This window comes from Dromaius novaehollandiae, chromosome 2, assembly GCF_036370855.1.
Source record: "Dromaius novaehollandiae isolate bDroNov1 chromosome 2, bDroNov1.hap1, whole genome shotgun sequence".
Classification (NCBI taxonomy): Eukaryota; Metazoa; Chordata; class Aves; order Casuariiformes; family Dromaiidae; genus Dromaius; species Dromaius novaehollandiae.
Genome location: NC_088099.1, coordinates 18,836,833 through 18,854,477, shown reverse-complemented (window position 1 = coordinate 18,854,477; position 17,645 = coordinate 18,836,833). Strand labels below are relative to the sequence as shown.

At 41.4% G+C, this 17,645-nt stretch overlaps 1 protein-coding gene across 4 annotated transcripts in view; it reads left to right on the top strand.

Annotated features, from left to right (window-relative positions):
- Window positions 1-904: 904 nt before the first annotated feature.
- Window positions 905-17,645, top strand: part of ACBD5 (acyl-CoA binding domain containing 5) — a 31,247-nt gene continuing 14,506 nt past the window's right edge. Inside the window, exons 1-6 of one of the 4 annotated variants that reach the window (XM_064505885.1) lie at window positions 905-1,445; window positions 1,783-1,826; window positions 2,946-3,066; window positions 4,551-4,623; window positions 8,349-8,460; window positions 8,586-8,618. In XM_064505885.1, the coding sequence (XP_064361955.1) occupies window positions 1,057-1,445; window positions 1,783-1,826; window positions 2,946-3,066; window positions 4,551-4,623; window positions 8,349-8,460; window positions 8,586-8,618 (772 nt within the window). In that variant the 5' untranslated portion in view covers window positions 905-1,056. Of the gene's footprint in view, window positions 1,446-1,680; window positions 1,827-2,945; window positions 3,067-4,550; window positions 4,624-8,348; window positions 8,461-8,585; window positions 8,619-17,645 lie in introns of all 4 variants that reach the window. The other 3 variants (XM_064505883.1, XM_064505884.1, XM_064505887.1) reach the window with 3 other exon arrangements.

Genomic DNA, 17,645 nt, shown 5'->3' with positions numbered 1-17,645 from the left:
TTATATGGAGACCCACTTATCTTCACACAAACAGCTCCCTTTGATCTGAGCTTCCGTCATTCCTACCCTCGTGGATAAAATAGAGGATAGATCTTAGTAAAAAACTCACTGGAGATGTAGAGATATAGCACTCAAAATGAAAAATTCAGAGAAATCTATCTGTAACGTTCATGCGAGTGGAGTGGCAGTGTTCACAACGCAGGTCCTTCATTTACCCACTGCGGGGAATCCTGTTTGAGTACCTCTGGAAGCATAAGCTTCTCTGCAGCAGAGCTCTCCTCTGGCCAGCTGGCCGCTGACCTTGTGGATCGCACTAGCTCAGCAGAGCATCGGCTGATCTGCTTTAATTCCCCCTCTGTGGAGCTTTTCTTTCCCACCAGAGGCATATACTGTGACCACACAACTGCCTTAAGAGGAATTTAAAATATATATTGTGTACCAGATAACGAACTGAACTAAATGCCAAGATTTTGTACTCAGTTCTGTTCAAAGGGCCTATTAATTCATCCTACTGCTCACTGGGTAAATTATTCTACTTGTCACAAGAGAAGCTGCTTTAGCACACTTTTGTATGATTTTGTAGGGCGCTGGATGTGCAGCACTTCTGAATAAGGCCATTCATTAATTTAGCTACTGAGCCAGCTGGTTGTAGCCTCATGTTTCCCCCCCCCACCTCCAAATATTATGGAAACAGTTACTCTCAGGGCTCTAAGCTGCTCAAATCCTGTCCCTAAATTCAATAAATCCCTAAAACATTAATACAAATAGAAGTCGTTAAAGCTATTACAAAAATTTACAAAAATATACAATTACGCAAACGCGTGGCTGCAGCGGTATCTACGTGATTCCTGCAGGAGCACGGCTGGGGGAGGGAGGGGGAGCAGCACACCGACCGCGGGGCAGCGCGGGAGCAGAGATAACCGAGGGACAGGCGGAAGTCCCCAAAATGGGTGGAATACGGCACCTTTTGAAGTATTTACAGGAGGCAACTGCCACTACACAAGTAGGGCAGAGAGGAGGAAAGCAGGGAAGAAGCAGCAAGCTGAAAATGAGTGAATGCAAATAAAAAGTGGGGAACTGTTCCGTCGCGCCCATCCACGACGCTGCCCGCGGTCGGCACCTCGGCTGCTCCCCGGGGCCGGGGCCGCCATGACCGCGCGCAGCTCCGCAGGCGCCGCCTCGGCCGCGGCCTGCCCGCGGCGGCTCCGAGGGGCTCGAGGCAAGAAGGCACTTTCCACATGGACGGTCGCTGTTTACTTCCCGCGGCAGGGAGAAACGTGCCGCCGCCGCCAGGCGCCGGCCGCGGAGTACCGCCGCGCCGGGGGCCGAGGCGCCGCCGGGCGGCAGCGGCCGGACTACATTTCCCAGCGTGCCCCTGGCGGCGCGGGGCGGGAGGGGAGCAGCTGTGGGGAGACAGAACATGGGCGCCTGAGGCCGGGCCGAAGGTAGGGGTGGGTGACTGCCGGGCTGGGGCTCTGCGGGGCTGAGCCCCGCTGGAGGGGCTGGGGGGCGGCAGGGTGCGAAGGGGGGAGCGGGGCGGGGGGCGGTAGGGCGCGAAGGGGGGAGCGGGGCGGGCGGCGGGCCTGCCTGGGCTCCCCGCCCCGGGCTCCACGCCCCGCCGCCGAGGGGGCGCGGGGTGGCGGCGCTCGGCCCGGCCCGGCTCTGCCCTCTCCCGTGCAGTCGGCTGCAGGCGCCGCGGCGAGGGAAGCAGCGCGGCGGCGGGGCAGGAGGCGGCGGCTGGCTGGGGGACATGGCGGAGACCGGCTCGGTGCACGCCACCAGGTTCGAGGCGGCCGTGAAGGTGATCCAGAGCCTGCCCAAGAACGGTGAGTGCGGGCGCGGCGGCTGCGGCACCCTGCGCCGGCTCGGGCCCGGCTGGCGCCTGCGAGGCGGCAGGGCCGCTGCGAGCCTGGGCCTCCGCGCTGCCCCAGCGCCGCGCTCCTGGGGCGGTGCCGCCGCGGGGCCCCCCGGCCGCCGGGGACGCTCCTGCGGCGGGTCCCTGGAGGGGGGCGCTGAGCGGCGCCCGCCCGGCCCGCGGCTCCCGGCCGTGGAGGCAGGAGGAGGGTCTGCGCAGTCCCGGAGCTGGTCTGAGGGCTTCGGAGCTCGTATTGCTGTCTCCTCTGTTAAAAGTTTTTTTTTTCTTTTTTTTTTTTTTAAAAAAGAAAGTGAAATGGAAAATCGGGGTGTGTCTTTTCGATAGGTGTAATAAACAGGTCACTTATTACATCATTATTCTGGTATAAGAAAAAAGGGGTTTTTTTTCTTTTTCTTTTTTTTTTTTTTTGCAGTACTAATTTGAAAATCCCTGTAAACTTCCTTTAATGACTAGACTTCAACTTGAAAATAGTTCATTTAATGGATTGGATCTGAATCCTCTCCTCTGCCAGTTGTTCCACTTTTGTGTTTACATTTCTTGTGTCTATAAATATTTCTTCCACAAAGGAAGAAGAGAAAACAAAAACAGGAGAAGCAGTGAAACTGTTCCTGAAAGTGCTGTCAGATACCCAAAGTAAACAAAAACAACAGAGAAGGTTGCTGGATATTTTGGCTCTTTCTTTTTCCCCTTAATTCTGGCATCTTGCAGTAAGTTACTCCTTGTAACAGTAAGATGACTCGTGACCTACTATTTACTGAGAGGTGAATCTGTCCCTTTAAACTGAGTGAAAGGAGGCTTGCTCTTTGTTACTTGTTAGTCTACTTCTAATTTTAGTCTCCCCAGTTTAAAAAAAAAGAAAAGCTATAGTCCCTTACATTTGATCTGAAACTTATTGTTTGTAAGGTAAATATTCTCAGCAGGTATGATTCGAGAATTGACTTGAATTGTACTGCCAAGAATCAGGTCGTAGAGAACTGCAGACTATTTTCTCACGGAAGTCCTAAGCTTGTAACATACTGGTTAATATTCTTGATGCCAATTAAATTGTATTTTAAAATGTTTTCACTAGGTTCATTCCAGCCAACAAATGAAATGATGCTGAAGTTCTATAGTTTTTATAAGCAAGCCACCCAAGGACCCTGTAACATTCCAAGACCTGGATTTTGGGATCCGATTGGTAGATATAAATGGTAATTTTTCATGAACTGTGGTTTTTTTTGTGTGTTTGTTTGGTTTTTTTAAATGCTTTGAGTGGAGACATTTAGAAGAGTAGCACTCGGAGGAAGAGTTTAGTGAGTCTGTTCTTTTTAAATAAGAGTATTCCAGTCCTTTGCTTGAATTTTTTTCTTGTGTTCCAACTCTAGCTCAGATAATTTATGACTTCTCAGAGTTGCAGGTGAAAGCATTCCCGTATGTTTTGCAGGTGAGCAGGTTCTTCTTGGACAAACCCATCATCTTACCTCTGCACTGTTTATCGCACATTGTAGAACCAAAGTATAGGTGCTCTGCAAAATGTATGATGTGGACGAGTGTCTGTCCAGAATTCTCTCTTCTCTGGTTTTCATGTATGATGTGACTCTGAAGAAAATAGGTGCTTAATGAAGTTGTGTTAATGGCTTTCAACCTCTCGGGCATAGGTCTGGTTTATGTATCTTTCTAATTTGTCTGCTCAGTGGCAGGACTTCACATTATTACTATTTTGCTCAAGCTGGGAAAACTCCTGACTCACCTAATTTCTAAGATCTATTTGAAAAGACATATCAACATTTTGTTTATTTTTTATAATTTTAATTTCTTTTAGAGAGCACGTGGTATTGCTGTCCACGTGGTAAGAGTCTTTTAGGATTTGTGAAATAAGTCCTTAGACTTTTTTTTCCCTGGTTTCTCCAGCTGAGGGAGAAGGGAGTATGTTTGCAGAAGACTGTGGCTGTAAGCTTCCACTCACCTGATTGCTTGTAGCTGAAATGTGAGCCACCAGCCTTGGGGTTTTGCTTTATGTGGGACAGTCTGGCAAGGGGAAGGGACAGTGTCAAATCCAGTGCAAGACTGAGTAAAGAAATGTTTTGTTCCAGCCCTTGTTCTGACGGATTCCGTCTGTGATATTAATAGATTTGTTTCCAATTTTGGCCTTCCAGAATTGGAGAGGGGGAGACTTTTAGGCCATCAGTAGCTATTGTCGTGGGGGTGATTTGACTGTTGCGCCTGTTAGACAGATTCATCTTTCCACAAGTGCTAAATTCAGATGCAAAGGACAACACCTCTTTCTGGTAACCTGTTCAAAACCACTGACAACTATTTGTAAGTGTCAGCTGAAGCATTTGGGCCTACTTTTTCTTCAACAGGGTGTCTTAAAAAAATCACCCAAAGAAGAAGGGAAACGTGTCTTTCGTCAGTTCCTAGCTCTTTAAAAATTTATTGAGTATGAGATCATAGCTGATCAATGAGGAACTGTTCAGTGCCCAGGCCATTGGGTTTGTTGCTTCTTTGTTGATGTCCTACTGTTTGATTATCTTAGCAAATCATATGTTTGGACTTAATTTTCCTAACTGTTTTTGATACAAATAAAATACAACAAAACTTTGGGTGTTATATAACTGACCTACTTAATGCCAGGCTGAAAATAACTCAAGTAGGCCTTGCAAATTTTGAAGATGTAAGTGGCTTTCTTTCCTAGGGATGCCTGGAGTGCCTTGGGAGATATGTCCAAAGAAGAAGCCATGATAGCATATGTTGAAGAAATGAAAAAGGTAAGTTTATTAATGAGTGGAAGGTGTCTCCTAGAATAAATATCCCAGAAATAAATTAGTGAATATGAGGAGGTTCTCTCTGACACATATCAAAGCTCCAAATGAGTCCTTATTCCCTATGTGAACTTGTTAAATTTCAGTATTATGCTTTTTTGTCTGTGGGGAGAAGAAAATTCTGTCTTTCCCTCCAAAGCTATTGAATGTGGATTGTTTTCAGAGAAACATGAGAGCTCTGGGGAACTAGTTGACATGAAGCTTAAATGAGAGATCTAAAGAAAGTACAGTATTGAAATCATGGTAAGGGGAACTATAGGGAAAGAGAGGAACTTAAAGTACAACAAAATAAAAGCTGAATTTACTGCAGACTTGTCTGTTCTCGAAGTTGGGACAGGTAAGAGATCCTTATCAGGGTGGGGGGAGAAAAACACTCCAGAAATACTTTATGAACAAGAATATCGCTTGCGTGACTGGAGGGATGAGTATAATCAAGTATTTAAACTTAATCGTCTTTGAATTTTCAAGAAGAACTCTTCAGCCTGAGACTTCTGTACATGTCATGAAAATATTCCCTGTATATTTGGTGTCAGATATTTAGAATGGAGTAGTTTGGGTTTTGGTCTCTCTTTTTGTGAATAGATTTGTAATTTGTAAACATTTTTAGTCACTAAGCTAAGCATGAATTAAAGAGTTAACTAAAACATTCAGGGTTAAAGTTTCTGGTTTTTCATTAACTAACTCTTTTCACTGCAGTCCTTTTGCTGCAGCTCTTCTAGGTGGCCTTTCTGGTTTAAAGATTATTTACTGTCAATCCAGTAAATCCAATCAATCCAGATTAAAAAAATATAACTGTAATGTATTACGAGGTTAGCATCAAGGAGGGAAAATATCAGCTTCACTCTGAATACACTTGCTTTTCTCCTAGGTCAGTATCTTAACAGGTTTACTAGAACACTTAACTTCTGTTGTACCAATCATTATGTTTTTACTAGATAAGAAGCTAGACTAGAAAAGAAGTTTGACTAGTGTTTCCTCTCCCCTGCCTCCACCCCTTCATAATTTTGGTTGATTTAGTTAGTACTGGTGTTACTGTAGCTGCTTTAAAATGAGAAAAACAAAAAAGACTCCTGAGAACACAGGAGGCCAAATTTTGTTCATTTGCATTGGGTCAAAAATCACACTAAACTCTAACAGTTACTTTTGAGTGGGGAATGCAAGATTTAGTGCTTTATTGTGTAACTTCACTTTTACAAAGTTTATTGATATTTCAGTGGGGCAGCCTATTCTCCTCAGTGCATCAGTTGTTTCTATCACGGACACTAAAATTAGATGGAAAATGTGTGGTGTTCTAAAGGAAACAAGCAAGTCTCCTGTGATGAAGTCTACTTAACCCTAATGAAACACAAATATTCTACCTCTGTACAGATCTTGTATGTAGGGACTGGAGAGGAAATGACATCTGGCCTCACTCAGCTTTGAAACTGGGGATCTGTTTACCCTGCATGCTGCTGCTTCAATCCTCACCTTTGAAATACTAGCTTCAGCTTTTCCAACCCAATTGATCTGTTTGAAATGTCAATGGAAATGCATTTCAAATGGATCCATTGGGCTGTTATATCAGCACATATTGCACTAATCTTCATTGTATTGCTGTGGGTATTCTACTGTTGCTGTGTAAGGACTGTATAGGTACCCATGTTTGGAAAATCCATTTGTACACTCATACCACAGAATTTTATTTACGGCTATGTAAGGCTGCCATTTTTCCAATTATTTTTTCCAGGACATGTCCATGGCATTTGCATATTGTGTCTGGGCTATACATGTATCAGATTACCCAATCACATAGAGCATGTATTGTAACCTTTTTGGCATCTCTTCCCCTCATGTGGTAGTCCTGAAAATTGTTGCTGTTGGGGAAGAATGTGTCTAGGTGAGATTTCGATATGCTGGTAGGTGATGAGCAGATGTATCTTAGTCCTGGCTAGGATGAATCTGAATTCAGGACGTCTTGTTTAAAGTAAATTTCTCTCCAAAATGACATTCTTGAAATTCTGTATTCTAATACTACTTAATTTCACTTCAATTATATTATTTTTGTCTTGCTTTGTCTTAGAAATGAGTCATAAAATACTGATATGTTAGCATAAGAAACATCAACACTGTATGGTGTTTCTAATTTAAAGCAAACCTCTTCATATGAGTTGTCTAGCACCTGAAAAAACAGTAATCCTAGATGCATAATAACTTATTTTACACTTTTAAATCTTAAAATTGCATATTATGCACAGTGGCTATATGAGTAAGCAGTTACTTTGTTTCTGGGGCTATTTGCTTTTTTTCCTGCTCAGCTAAGTACTTTTAGTTGTAAAGCACTTGGCATACAGTTTCTGTTAAAGTAAGATTTTTACAGTGCAGGATATAGGTATAAATACAAGCGTGTTATGCTAGAATAGGATTTTTTTTTAATTTCAGTGTTACTGAAGGTGTTTTTTTGGGGGGGAAAACATTTCTGGCTAACTTCCAGCTTCATATGAGTACTGTATTTCCCTCTAACAAATACAGAGTGAATTGTTTCTAGGACTACACTAAATGGATCAGAGAAGTGGCAATTAAACTGCAGTTTGATGCAAGCTCTGTTTCTTGGCATCTTTGATTGGGTTGTAGGTGTTGACTTGTGCAGGCTGGTTAACAGATAAACCTCCTGCCTTGTGAAGTAATGCTATAGCTTTTGCTACTGCTTCTTAGTGACCTGCTTGGTGCTTTCATTTGAACAGGGTGTTCTGTAGCTCTTACCTCCTTCTGTAATTTTTCCTGGAGCTCTTCTTGGGTAGGAGGTGTAGTATAGATGTTACCTGGATCTTTTCCTACAGTTATTGCCACTTAAAAAAAAAAAAAAAGGGGGGGGGGGGAAGTGAAGGAGGAACAAGGCTATCAGTTTAAAGGATTTAAAAACTAGAATGGGACAATAACATAAGAGTTTAATATTACTTAAAAAGTGTATTTCTTCTGTCTAATGTATTTTCAATGCAAGAGAGTGTTCCTGTCAGATGATCAAAGGTATTTGTTTTGTAAATGAAGATTTTTCTTAATCAAAAGAAAAGCTGCAGTTCATTTCAAGAGCAGAACTTGGCTCTAGTTTGCTCTAAGTGTGTCTTTTTACTATCCCTGTTTTGCTCTACTCTGTTCCTTTTTGTGATCTTTTGTCTGGGTTTTATTCTTTATTTTACATTTTGCCTGCTAAGTGAGTTATGCTATAACTTGCAGCTGGTGAGTTAGATGGACTCAGTAGGGCCCTTCTTGATCTGGTCCTTATGCCATCAAAGATGATAAGGTTTGACAAATAAGAAGGATCTGACAAAAAAGTCTTTCAGTTTCATTTTATCCATGGGAAGGCTGTCTACAAAAGAAATTCCATCAGATCAGAGCAGCCTGTCAAACTTTGGATTGTTTTAGTTTGATGAAATAATGTATTTGCCTCCATTAAATAGAACTTTGTATCCGTTAGCTCTCCTGTCTTCTCTCTGCCAAAAAAAAAAGTTATTACAGCTAGTTAAGGTTCTTATTTGGTAAATATGGCTTGTGTATGTTGTTTTCTTAAAATTTCAGAGTGTGTTAAGAGACTTAGTGAAAGTTTTACAGTGACCAGAAATTTGTGAAATCATTTGAAGTGAATGAATCATTGAAATGCTGTTTCATGAGATGCTTCGTATTTTGGACTTGTGCAGATTCTTGAGAGTATGCCAATGACGGACAAAGTTGAAGAATTACTACAAGTAATAGGCCCGTTCTATGAAATAGTAGAAGATAAAAAGAAAAGAGGATCTGACCTAACCTCAGGTTCGGACAAATAACTTCCTTTGTACTACTAATAATCACAACTCCAGATTTTTTGGGCTTGTTTTCTATAAATGATTTTAAAGCTAAACATTGCATCTTTCTATTCATTCCTTACCATACGGCAGTTCGAATGGAGAAGGTCTCTAAATATTTGGAAGGTACGAATAATGAATTATATGTAAGTCCATCTTTTCCATTGTTTAGGTGCTGTAGTAACTTCCTGCTAATGTTTGTGACTTCTGGGCTTGCCACCTCATTAGGCTGGTCTTTCTGTTTCTTTTTTTTTGTGGGGGGGAGGAGTACCAAACAAAGTTGCTCCCAGAAAGCTCTAGTTACATTTTTACTCCTTATCTACCTGTTTTCTGAACTGCTTAAAAAAGGGGGGGATTTTAAAAACAAACAACCCTTCCAACCCCCCAAGTCTCTGCCTCTCCTTTAATAAAAGGAGCAACTGTTTGAAATACGTCTTGCCACATTCTGATGTAGCTGTGTATTGTCAAGCTGCGTGTTGCAGCTGGTAATCCAGCTCTGCCATCTGATCTGAATTAGGTTTTGATTTTGGAGTGATTTTTTTTCCCCCTATTTTTAATCATGTTTCTCTAATATGTGCAGAATAATAATGTGGTTTTGTGAAAATTTCAACCTAAGCTGTCCAAGGCTCAAGAAGGGAGTGTCTATATTTTTAAAATCTGACAAGTGGCAAACCTGGTGGCATCACAGCTGTGTAAAAAATCAGTGTGGTGATTTGTTTAGCAATACCATTGTGAAAATGTTTTGATAATTACAGTTATTATGTTACAGGTAATGGGTGTGTAAGGTTGTAATGTAAGGTTTATAGCTGTTCAAATCTGACTTAAAACTTACACTGGAGATACCAAAGCACAAGGAGCTAAAACCTGTAATAGCTTTAAAAACCAAACCATTGCACAAATTAATTGGTTTAGTATGTGTTTAAGAAGTAGCAATCAGCTGGTTAAGATGCCTTTTGTATGTGGCTTTTTTTCTTTCCTCATATTAGACGTAGTTTTGATTTCAGTTTTGGCATCCAATTTCAGAGAGATAGAGAAATAGTTTCACATAGTCTATGAGGAAAGATGATGGCTGAAGTTTTTCAATGGCCGTTTTGAAAGCATCGTGACCTTTTTTCTCATCTAGAATTGTGTATGCTTCATGTCTGAGATTTAATGAGCTTGCCTGACAGCTGGATTGACAGGCAAGATTGTAAGAGTGTCAGTAGATTCAGGTCAGTGATCTGCATAATAAGGATTTACTTCTACTTGGTGTCTATGGTGCAGTTCCAAAAGCGACTTCCAAAAAAGTGACTAGACAAATGGAGAATCACAGAAGTTAGAAAAGAGAAGTATCCTAAAGTTGTTACTGAAACGGGTATAGTTTAAAGACAGCCTAAACATCAGACAGTGTAAGCAAAAACTATTATAGAATAGCAAATTTCAGCTTCATCCTCTGTCAGTGTTACAGGAGATCTAGTGATGTGTTGTCCTGCATACACTTTACAGCTGCAACATCTAACTGTGCCACAGTGAGTTTTTAATAGAATTGTCACAGAATCCCACTGTGGTTGTTTGTTATAACTTCATTGTTGCATTTAAGATTTTGAAACTTTCTTCAGCTGTCTTACCACTTCCCTGAATAAAAGTAAAGCTGAAAATGATCACTAGTATTTATAGTACAGGTCTTCTAATGATGTCAAAATACTTCACAGATGTATGGAAACATGATTACCCTTCCTTTTCCAGATAGGTACTAAGGAATAAACTAATTTGCTCAAAATAACACAGCTCTGTTCGTGATGGTGTAGACACTGGTGACAATACTTTAAAAACTGACATATGGTTATTTCTTGGTTGTGTTAGTGCCTCCGTTCTTCCCTCTGTACCCCCACCATCACTCTGTGTAGCTTCTTTGGAATAAAATTGGGCCCCTTCCCTCGAGTCTCCTGCTTTCATATTGTACTGTCCCATCTTCTGGCCCATTCTGTTTTGAGTTCACCTTCCATTCTTCTACCATTGGATTTTTATCTGTATGAAGATTGTTATCTGATTAAGAATTGTATTCCGCTTCCTCAAAAGCACATCAACAGTATCCTTGAATTAGCTGAAGAGATTGTCCAGAAGATTAGTGTACATGAGCTGTGGCTGGTGCGTTTTCTCTAACTGTTTGGTCTCTCTCAGCAAAGAAAGTGTAGCCTTTTGAAGTGGAATTTCTGTTCCTTCCAGTTTCATTGAAAATGCTAAATATAGACCACTGTAGTACTTGAGTCAGTAGAGCTTGTGGCTCACCTTGATGAGGAGCACTGAAGCCTGATGTGCCAGCGTTAAAATCGTTGGTAACATCCACTGATGGACAGCTAGGACAGATTTCTGGCTTGATCTGTGGGTAACAATCTCCAGGCTTCGTCTGCTATGCCTTACATCTGGGAAAGCAGACTAGTAGTCTGAGTTGGTAATGAAAGGAAAACAGAGAACTTTCTCCGATAGGCTGAGCAAATGTAAGGTATAATCTGGATGGTGGTGTGCGAGTTCAGAATGCTGCTGTCTGAGAAGCCTAAGTTCTCTGCAAAGTTCAGTCAGTCTCTTTTTGACAGGTTTGAAGTACTTCTTTACAGAGAAAATATTATTGACAAATTATTTTCAGGAACCTAAAATACTAGACATCAAAAAAAGAAACTGGGCCCTTGGCGGTCTTAGGGCTGCAGAAGAGAACAGGTAACAGTGCTGCAGTATTAGAGAAGGACCTTTTTGTTTGCAGGTGCTGGAGGAGTAGGAGGAGGAATGTTGGGTAAGATAATGACCTAGGTGGAATACTGATGCTTTAGCAGAGCAACCTTGTAACTTTCTGCACTTTTAGTAAATGCAAAAGAAATGTAGTGGCCAACCCTATGCTGAAAGGACCAAGAAGCTTCAAAACACTGTTGCTCAATGAATTAGAAACTTCTAGAAGGAATATTCAGGCTTTAGCAGACTTCACTTTTTATTATACCTGAAGGAGCTGAAGGTGGGCTAGAACTTGCACAACCTAGTGATCTGATACTGGCTGAAAGATATCCAGAGTTTCAAAGCCAGCTCATCTTCCTAAATGTTTCCATGAGAATGTTTGTGAATGCTGTCTTTATCCCAAATGTGAACAAATCAGGGGGAGAGGGGCTACCTGGCAAGCCAACACTAAGGCATCTCAAAGACTAAATGAGATATCCAGAAATTGTCCACACATTCTTTGATAGTTTTCCTGTGTACTCTTTCCCCTTGTGACAGTGCATTTAATCTGCATTAAAGTGCTACTAAATAAAGATGACCCTGTGCCTTTATGCTGTGTAGTACTCTTTGTAAACCTGTATGAAGACCAAATGTTACCTCCAGCAATGACATAAGTTATGCACTGCAGTGGTTGCAGGAAGTTCCACGATTATAATACTGGTAGCTTTTATTGTCCTGCTGAGTCTTTCTGTCCCACAACTTTGCCCCCAGCTGTATTGCAACTGCACCAGTGTAAGTCCTACTGAAGCAAGATGATTCATGCTTGCTATGCACTGTATGCTGGTTTTTGCGCAACAGTGATTGCGGGGCAGCTTGTTAGCCCTAGGAGCCCATACAGGGCACCGCTTCCGTAGCGGCTTGGGCACGTGGCTGAAGACAGCATGGCTTGCAGACAGAAAAGGCCTTGAATGGTGATGTCCTGTTCCCTTCTCTCTTCTACAGGGCAGATGGACTGTCAGGGTGCAGTTAAGGTCTGTTTATTTTGTCAGTGTCTTCCTATATTGGACATGGGAGCTACATTTTAAAGACTATATTCACTGAGGTTTGCACTCTTTTAGAACAGACAAAATTTTTTCTCCTTTTATAATTTTCTGTCAAAACCTAACGCCTGTAGTCAAGGCTACTGATTATATTCAGAGAGTCTAGTGTGACTTATTTTACAAATATTGTAGTTACTACCTCAGTAGTGTGACAGTTCAGTTCTAGAAGCATCTGAAATGTTGTAGGTAGCATTCTCTGTGGGACGGGGCTATCGGGGGATTAAGGGCTGGGCCAGCAAGTGCCAAAATCAGGGGCGAGTCTTGCCGAGATGTGGATCAGTGCCTCAACAAGCTGTGGCTTGTACTGCTGCAGTATGTACCTACTTCAGGCTTTCTGGTCCAAATCTGGGCCTGCTTTGGGATTCACCTTTGCCCTGATGGGTGTGTGCTGGTGTCGCCTACCAATGGTAGAAATTAGGACAGAGCATCTGTCTAGATAAAGCCTGAGGAAATCAACAGCTCCCTCTTTCCTACAGCAGTAGTAGAGAATGCATCACTACAGGGTGAGCAGCAGAGTATTCAAATATTAAAATATAAGAGTAAAGATTAGCTCCTTCAGAGAGGAAGGAATGAGAGAAGTTTCTTTTCTTGAACAGAAAAGCCTGTCTTCTGTTTTGTGCTGTGTTGAGTCAACAGCACCAGCTTTTGTTCGTAACTGGTCATTGGACCTGGCTTCTTTCTTTAACCAGACAGCAGTTCAGTCTGCAAAGGGGAAAACAGGTTGTCAAAAGCTCTTTAGGTTCTGGTCATAAAAGAATCTAGTGGGCGTATCTCCTTGCTGTAAAATGTAGGTCTTTCATATTTTAGAAGTCTGACTCGTAGTTAAGATCTCATAATGAGAGACCTGAAGTTCAGCTTTCTCATTGCTGTGTTCTATAAAGATGAAAAAGTGAGCAGAGGTATGGAAGGCTGGGGAAGAGCAGATGTAGGTAGTTGTATCTTGATTGCGCTGAGAAAAGTGCCCAGTCAGCATGAGTTTATGTTTTATGCATAACATTGTTCTAGCAAAAATCATGACTCTAATCTTAGCTTCAAAGATGCATGAAAAAGCAATTGTCTATGTTATCTGTGAGACCATGTTTAATGCGGGCACTGTAAAAGCTCCTTCAACTGGCAGGCCTGGAGTAGCTGGGGGAAAAATACATAATCTGCATGTTATTTCTTGTGGTGTTTCTGTGGTTTTTTTTTTTTTTTTTTTTTTTGGGGGGGGGGGTCATTTTTGATTCAGGCTATGTTATTGTTACAGACTAGAGTTTCCGGACTATAAGTGACCCAGCAGTATGGTTTTCTTTTGCCTTAAAGTGTAATTCTGTTTTCTTTATGTAGTTTTGATTTCACTAGGTTTGTGTTCTGTTGTGTTTTCTGCTGCAAAATATAGGTAGAGTATAATACTCCTCTGCACTTCCCCTGAAGAATAAAAGCTCCAAGGGTTGATTATGTCTCTTCCACCCAGAGAACTTAGCAAGCCCTGCGCATTCTCCCAGAGGGAAGTATCAGACATGGAGACATCCAGAAACAGATGTGATACCAACCTGTGCGTGGCATAGATGGCTAAGGTGTTGGCAGTAAGCTGACAAAGCCTGGCTCTGTTGCTTTCGCTGCACATGCAGTGTGTAACTGGTTTGTGTGCGTTTGGTGAGCCTGTATTCTGGATGTCCAGTGGCTTACGTGGAACTACGTGCCAGTGCTGGGAATGCATGCTGGGAATGCATACTGGGCAGCTACTGCTCTGACTGGGCTGCCCCACTCAGGAAATCCCAGACAGGTTGTCTCTACTGGCAAAATCTCAGGACGATAGGGCAGAGGGAGATGCATTCAGGCCAACCCAAGAATTTGATAACCTTCCTTATATGAAAGGTACTGTGAAAATTTGAGGGAGCAGATACCAGTGATATGTATGAGGGTAAGGAACTGTCTGTGGATCTTGAACATAGGAAAAGCATAAAGGTTCAGGATGACTAGTCTGTAATTCTAAATACAATTCTTGCAAGTTAATATAAATATTTAAGAGCAGCCGTTCTTTGTGTCTGTTCTTATCCCCAAATTATTGTGTTAATGTAGAAAGGAATGTGGACAAAACAAGGTTTTGGAGTGTATTTAAACCAAAAAAAAAAAAAAAAATCAAGGAGATAGGTTTCTTTTTCTGTGTTATAATGAAGTTTAGGAATGTTAAACAGCAGAACAGGTAAAACAGTAGATAGAGAAAAATCTGACTGCCAAGATCTGTGTGCTTGGGGGATGCATTTTTGGTGAACTCATACTTAATGCATTTGAAATTAAAAGTAATAAAGCAATGGTAACTACAAGAATTTTGTATTTCTCTGTCTGTGCTTGTTTGATTTGTGATGGCAGCTCACTTTTTTGCAGAACAGATGTTATAGGGCAGGCTGGGCCTCTGTAATTTTTTTTTATAGTGTGCTATATTTAAAAAGAATGGAAGGAAATGAGGGTATAGAGACTCTTGCTCTTCTAGCTGAAGAACTTATTGATCCCAGATGATTGCGTGTGCCCCCCTCTTTTCTCTTTCCTCTCAGAACAAACAAATGAAACTTTTGAAAGGCATCACTTTCTGCAGTCTGCCCTCTGAGCTGCTCACATGAGTGCTCCTTGGTGGGCAAAACAAGCTGGGCAAGCAGAGATCTATTATTTATTGAAAAACCTGTTATTTAAGCAAACCCAGATCAGAAGGTGTAGTAGTCATGCATAAGGATGCAGGCTGAGTGTAGCCTATTTCAGGCAGCACAGCTGTAGCTGAGGAAGGATGTATATGTGCTCTAATATACTGAACCACATGTTGAGATACTGCTCATAGCCTTCATTCTCATGGCAAATCTACAGTAGTTCCTGTTCCGTAGGCTGTTCAAAGAGCCTTTTGGCTGGAAAACTAATGTAAAAGGACAAATATCAAAAGGGTTTCTAAAGCTTAACTAAATCCTGAAATGTGCTCCTGCCCTGTGAGAAGTGATCACTCATTGCACTAATACACTATTGGGACATGTCAGTTTGGAAAAAGAGGCGGAGACTTGGGGAACTAAGAATTTGAAATGGCAGAACATAGTTACATAAACTTGGAACTGAAGCAGGGAACCTACCTGGATCAGTAACATGCATGAAGCATGAGGCTCTAATGGCAAGAAGAAAAATTCTAGTTATCTGATTATTAAAACAACTTTGTACAGTGTATAGGTCTCTCTGAGACTTGACACAAATGTTGACAGAGCTTGAGACTACTTAAACATAGCATAAAGAGATCTCTCTATAAAATGATATGATTTTAGGTCACAAAAAACCTTTTGTGGGCTAAGATTTTGCTGCTATCAAGCAGGTAGAAAAGTTACAGCCTTTTACAAGAGCACATAATAACAGTTGTCATTAAAGGATGAGGGCCTACACAGCCAGTTAAATTTTCTACAGTATGTGTCACCTGCTATTGCAGACTGTTTCCTGATCACTGGTATTTGCAGAGAATGAGAGAGGTCATATGGCTTGTGTGAGCATGCTGTGCTGTGCTGTGCTGAATCAGCTATCAGTGGGGCTCCAGCAGTGCCTGGTAACTTTGTGTAAGATTTATGTACCTGTTAAGAAGATGAAAAAATAAAAGGTATCTGAGAGATGTGAAAATGAGAGGATAGACTATGAACAGAAGAAGCCTACCAGGATTTCTTTATAAAACGACCCTTGTGCTTAGCTGGGGCAGATCCGCAGAGGAATTTAAGCTCCTAACTCCCAGCTGGGTAACAAAACTCACGCTGAAATTTATGGGGAGTTAGAAATCCCTGTATATATGTGTGTGTATATATATATATCTTTGTGAAACTTGGCCCTATTATGCTAGTCATGGAGAATAATTATAGTGCTGCCTTCGAGAAGTATATTTAGTATTGCTCTCAGAAAATCTTAGTATAGCTGATACAAGAAAATATACATCTAGTGAATCTTTTAGAGAGGCTGTATGTCTCCCCTTTTAACCTGCCTATTCTGCCTCCTGTTTTTTTGTTTTTTTTGAAATCCTTCTTCCTTGTCTTTGTATGTTGTCACCGTTATACAGCTCTTACTGTACAATATTTTTTAAAAAATCCAGGCTTTTACGGTAGAATGTAGCTCCTTGTGCTGCTACAGAGCAATACAACTTTGATTTGTGGACGAGTTCTCCGAATCAGAGTTTGGTGTAACAGGCAGTGAGATATTGAATAATAAACCAAGAGGTATTCTGTACCATTTAACCAGAAGTATTTGAGCAACAGAAACAGCTACTAAAATTTGCCTGTATTCCAAGTGGGTAACCAGAAAGAATAAATAGGAGAGAGGAAAATTAGCATAAAGCAAATAAAGTTTTAAAAATTTTCTCGATTCTTACTGTCTATCTTTAAAGATACGTTCCTCAGGGAGCAACCATTAACTTCTGTGGCATGAGGACTAGAGAAGTCAGCTCTAGTAGCTCTGTTCAGTGATAACACAAGTCCTCACCCTGTCACCCCAGTGTTAGTCATTGTTGCGGATTTCTTAGCAGTTACTCAGAGTAAGGTGAAGATGCCAGTAAACTGCAATTATAATGTAGTAAAAATAATTGGTGTTGGACCTGATGGGGATGTTATAAGAGTTCTGAGAAAAGTACAAAGTGTGCTGTGTCAGCGCAGCCGGGACTCTGCAGTACGTTGTGCTCTTCAGAGTCGGCACCGAAGCAATGCCTTTTTATGGTGGTCTTCAGGAGTGCTGGTACTAAGAATGACCATGGAAGAAATATGAACCTAGGTCCTGATGGATTTCAGTTGTTCAGGTGTTCCATAGCCCTCTGCCATAAATCTGTTAATCTTAGCACTTTTCCTCAGCTCAAACTCTTCTTTGTCCTAAGTCCTGAGAGACGAGCTTATGGTGTAAGGCTTTTTATAGTATCTTGGGTAGAGCGAGGAGGTCTTCTAGTCTTGTCTTTCCTGTTTACTCCCACATGATTGGGTATGTCAGTTAGCTTGTTCCCCCCAATTTTTTATTTCGAGGGAAAAGTGATGCCTGCCTTTCTGTTCCAGGAGAGCTGAGGCTGTGCCTAATGTTTATGCTGTGAGAACTTAACAGTTATATTATCCTTCTCATGCTGCTGCTTCTTTGAAAAACAGCTATAGAATTGAGTTTCACAGTAAATGAAGCATGTTTATGAGAAATATACAGGGGATATGTTAGGATTTTTCTTTTGTGAAAAAAATTTCCTTGCAAGTCAGAAGTGTTCTTCGATGAGGAGAAAATGACTATATATAATCACTTACATTCTTGCATTTTTCAAAATAGACTATAAGTTTTACTGGATCTCTCTTCTCAATAAAGAAACATTCTTTAAAAAAATTTGAGATAAAAGTTAAATTAAATCAATTGTAAAGAG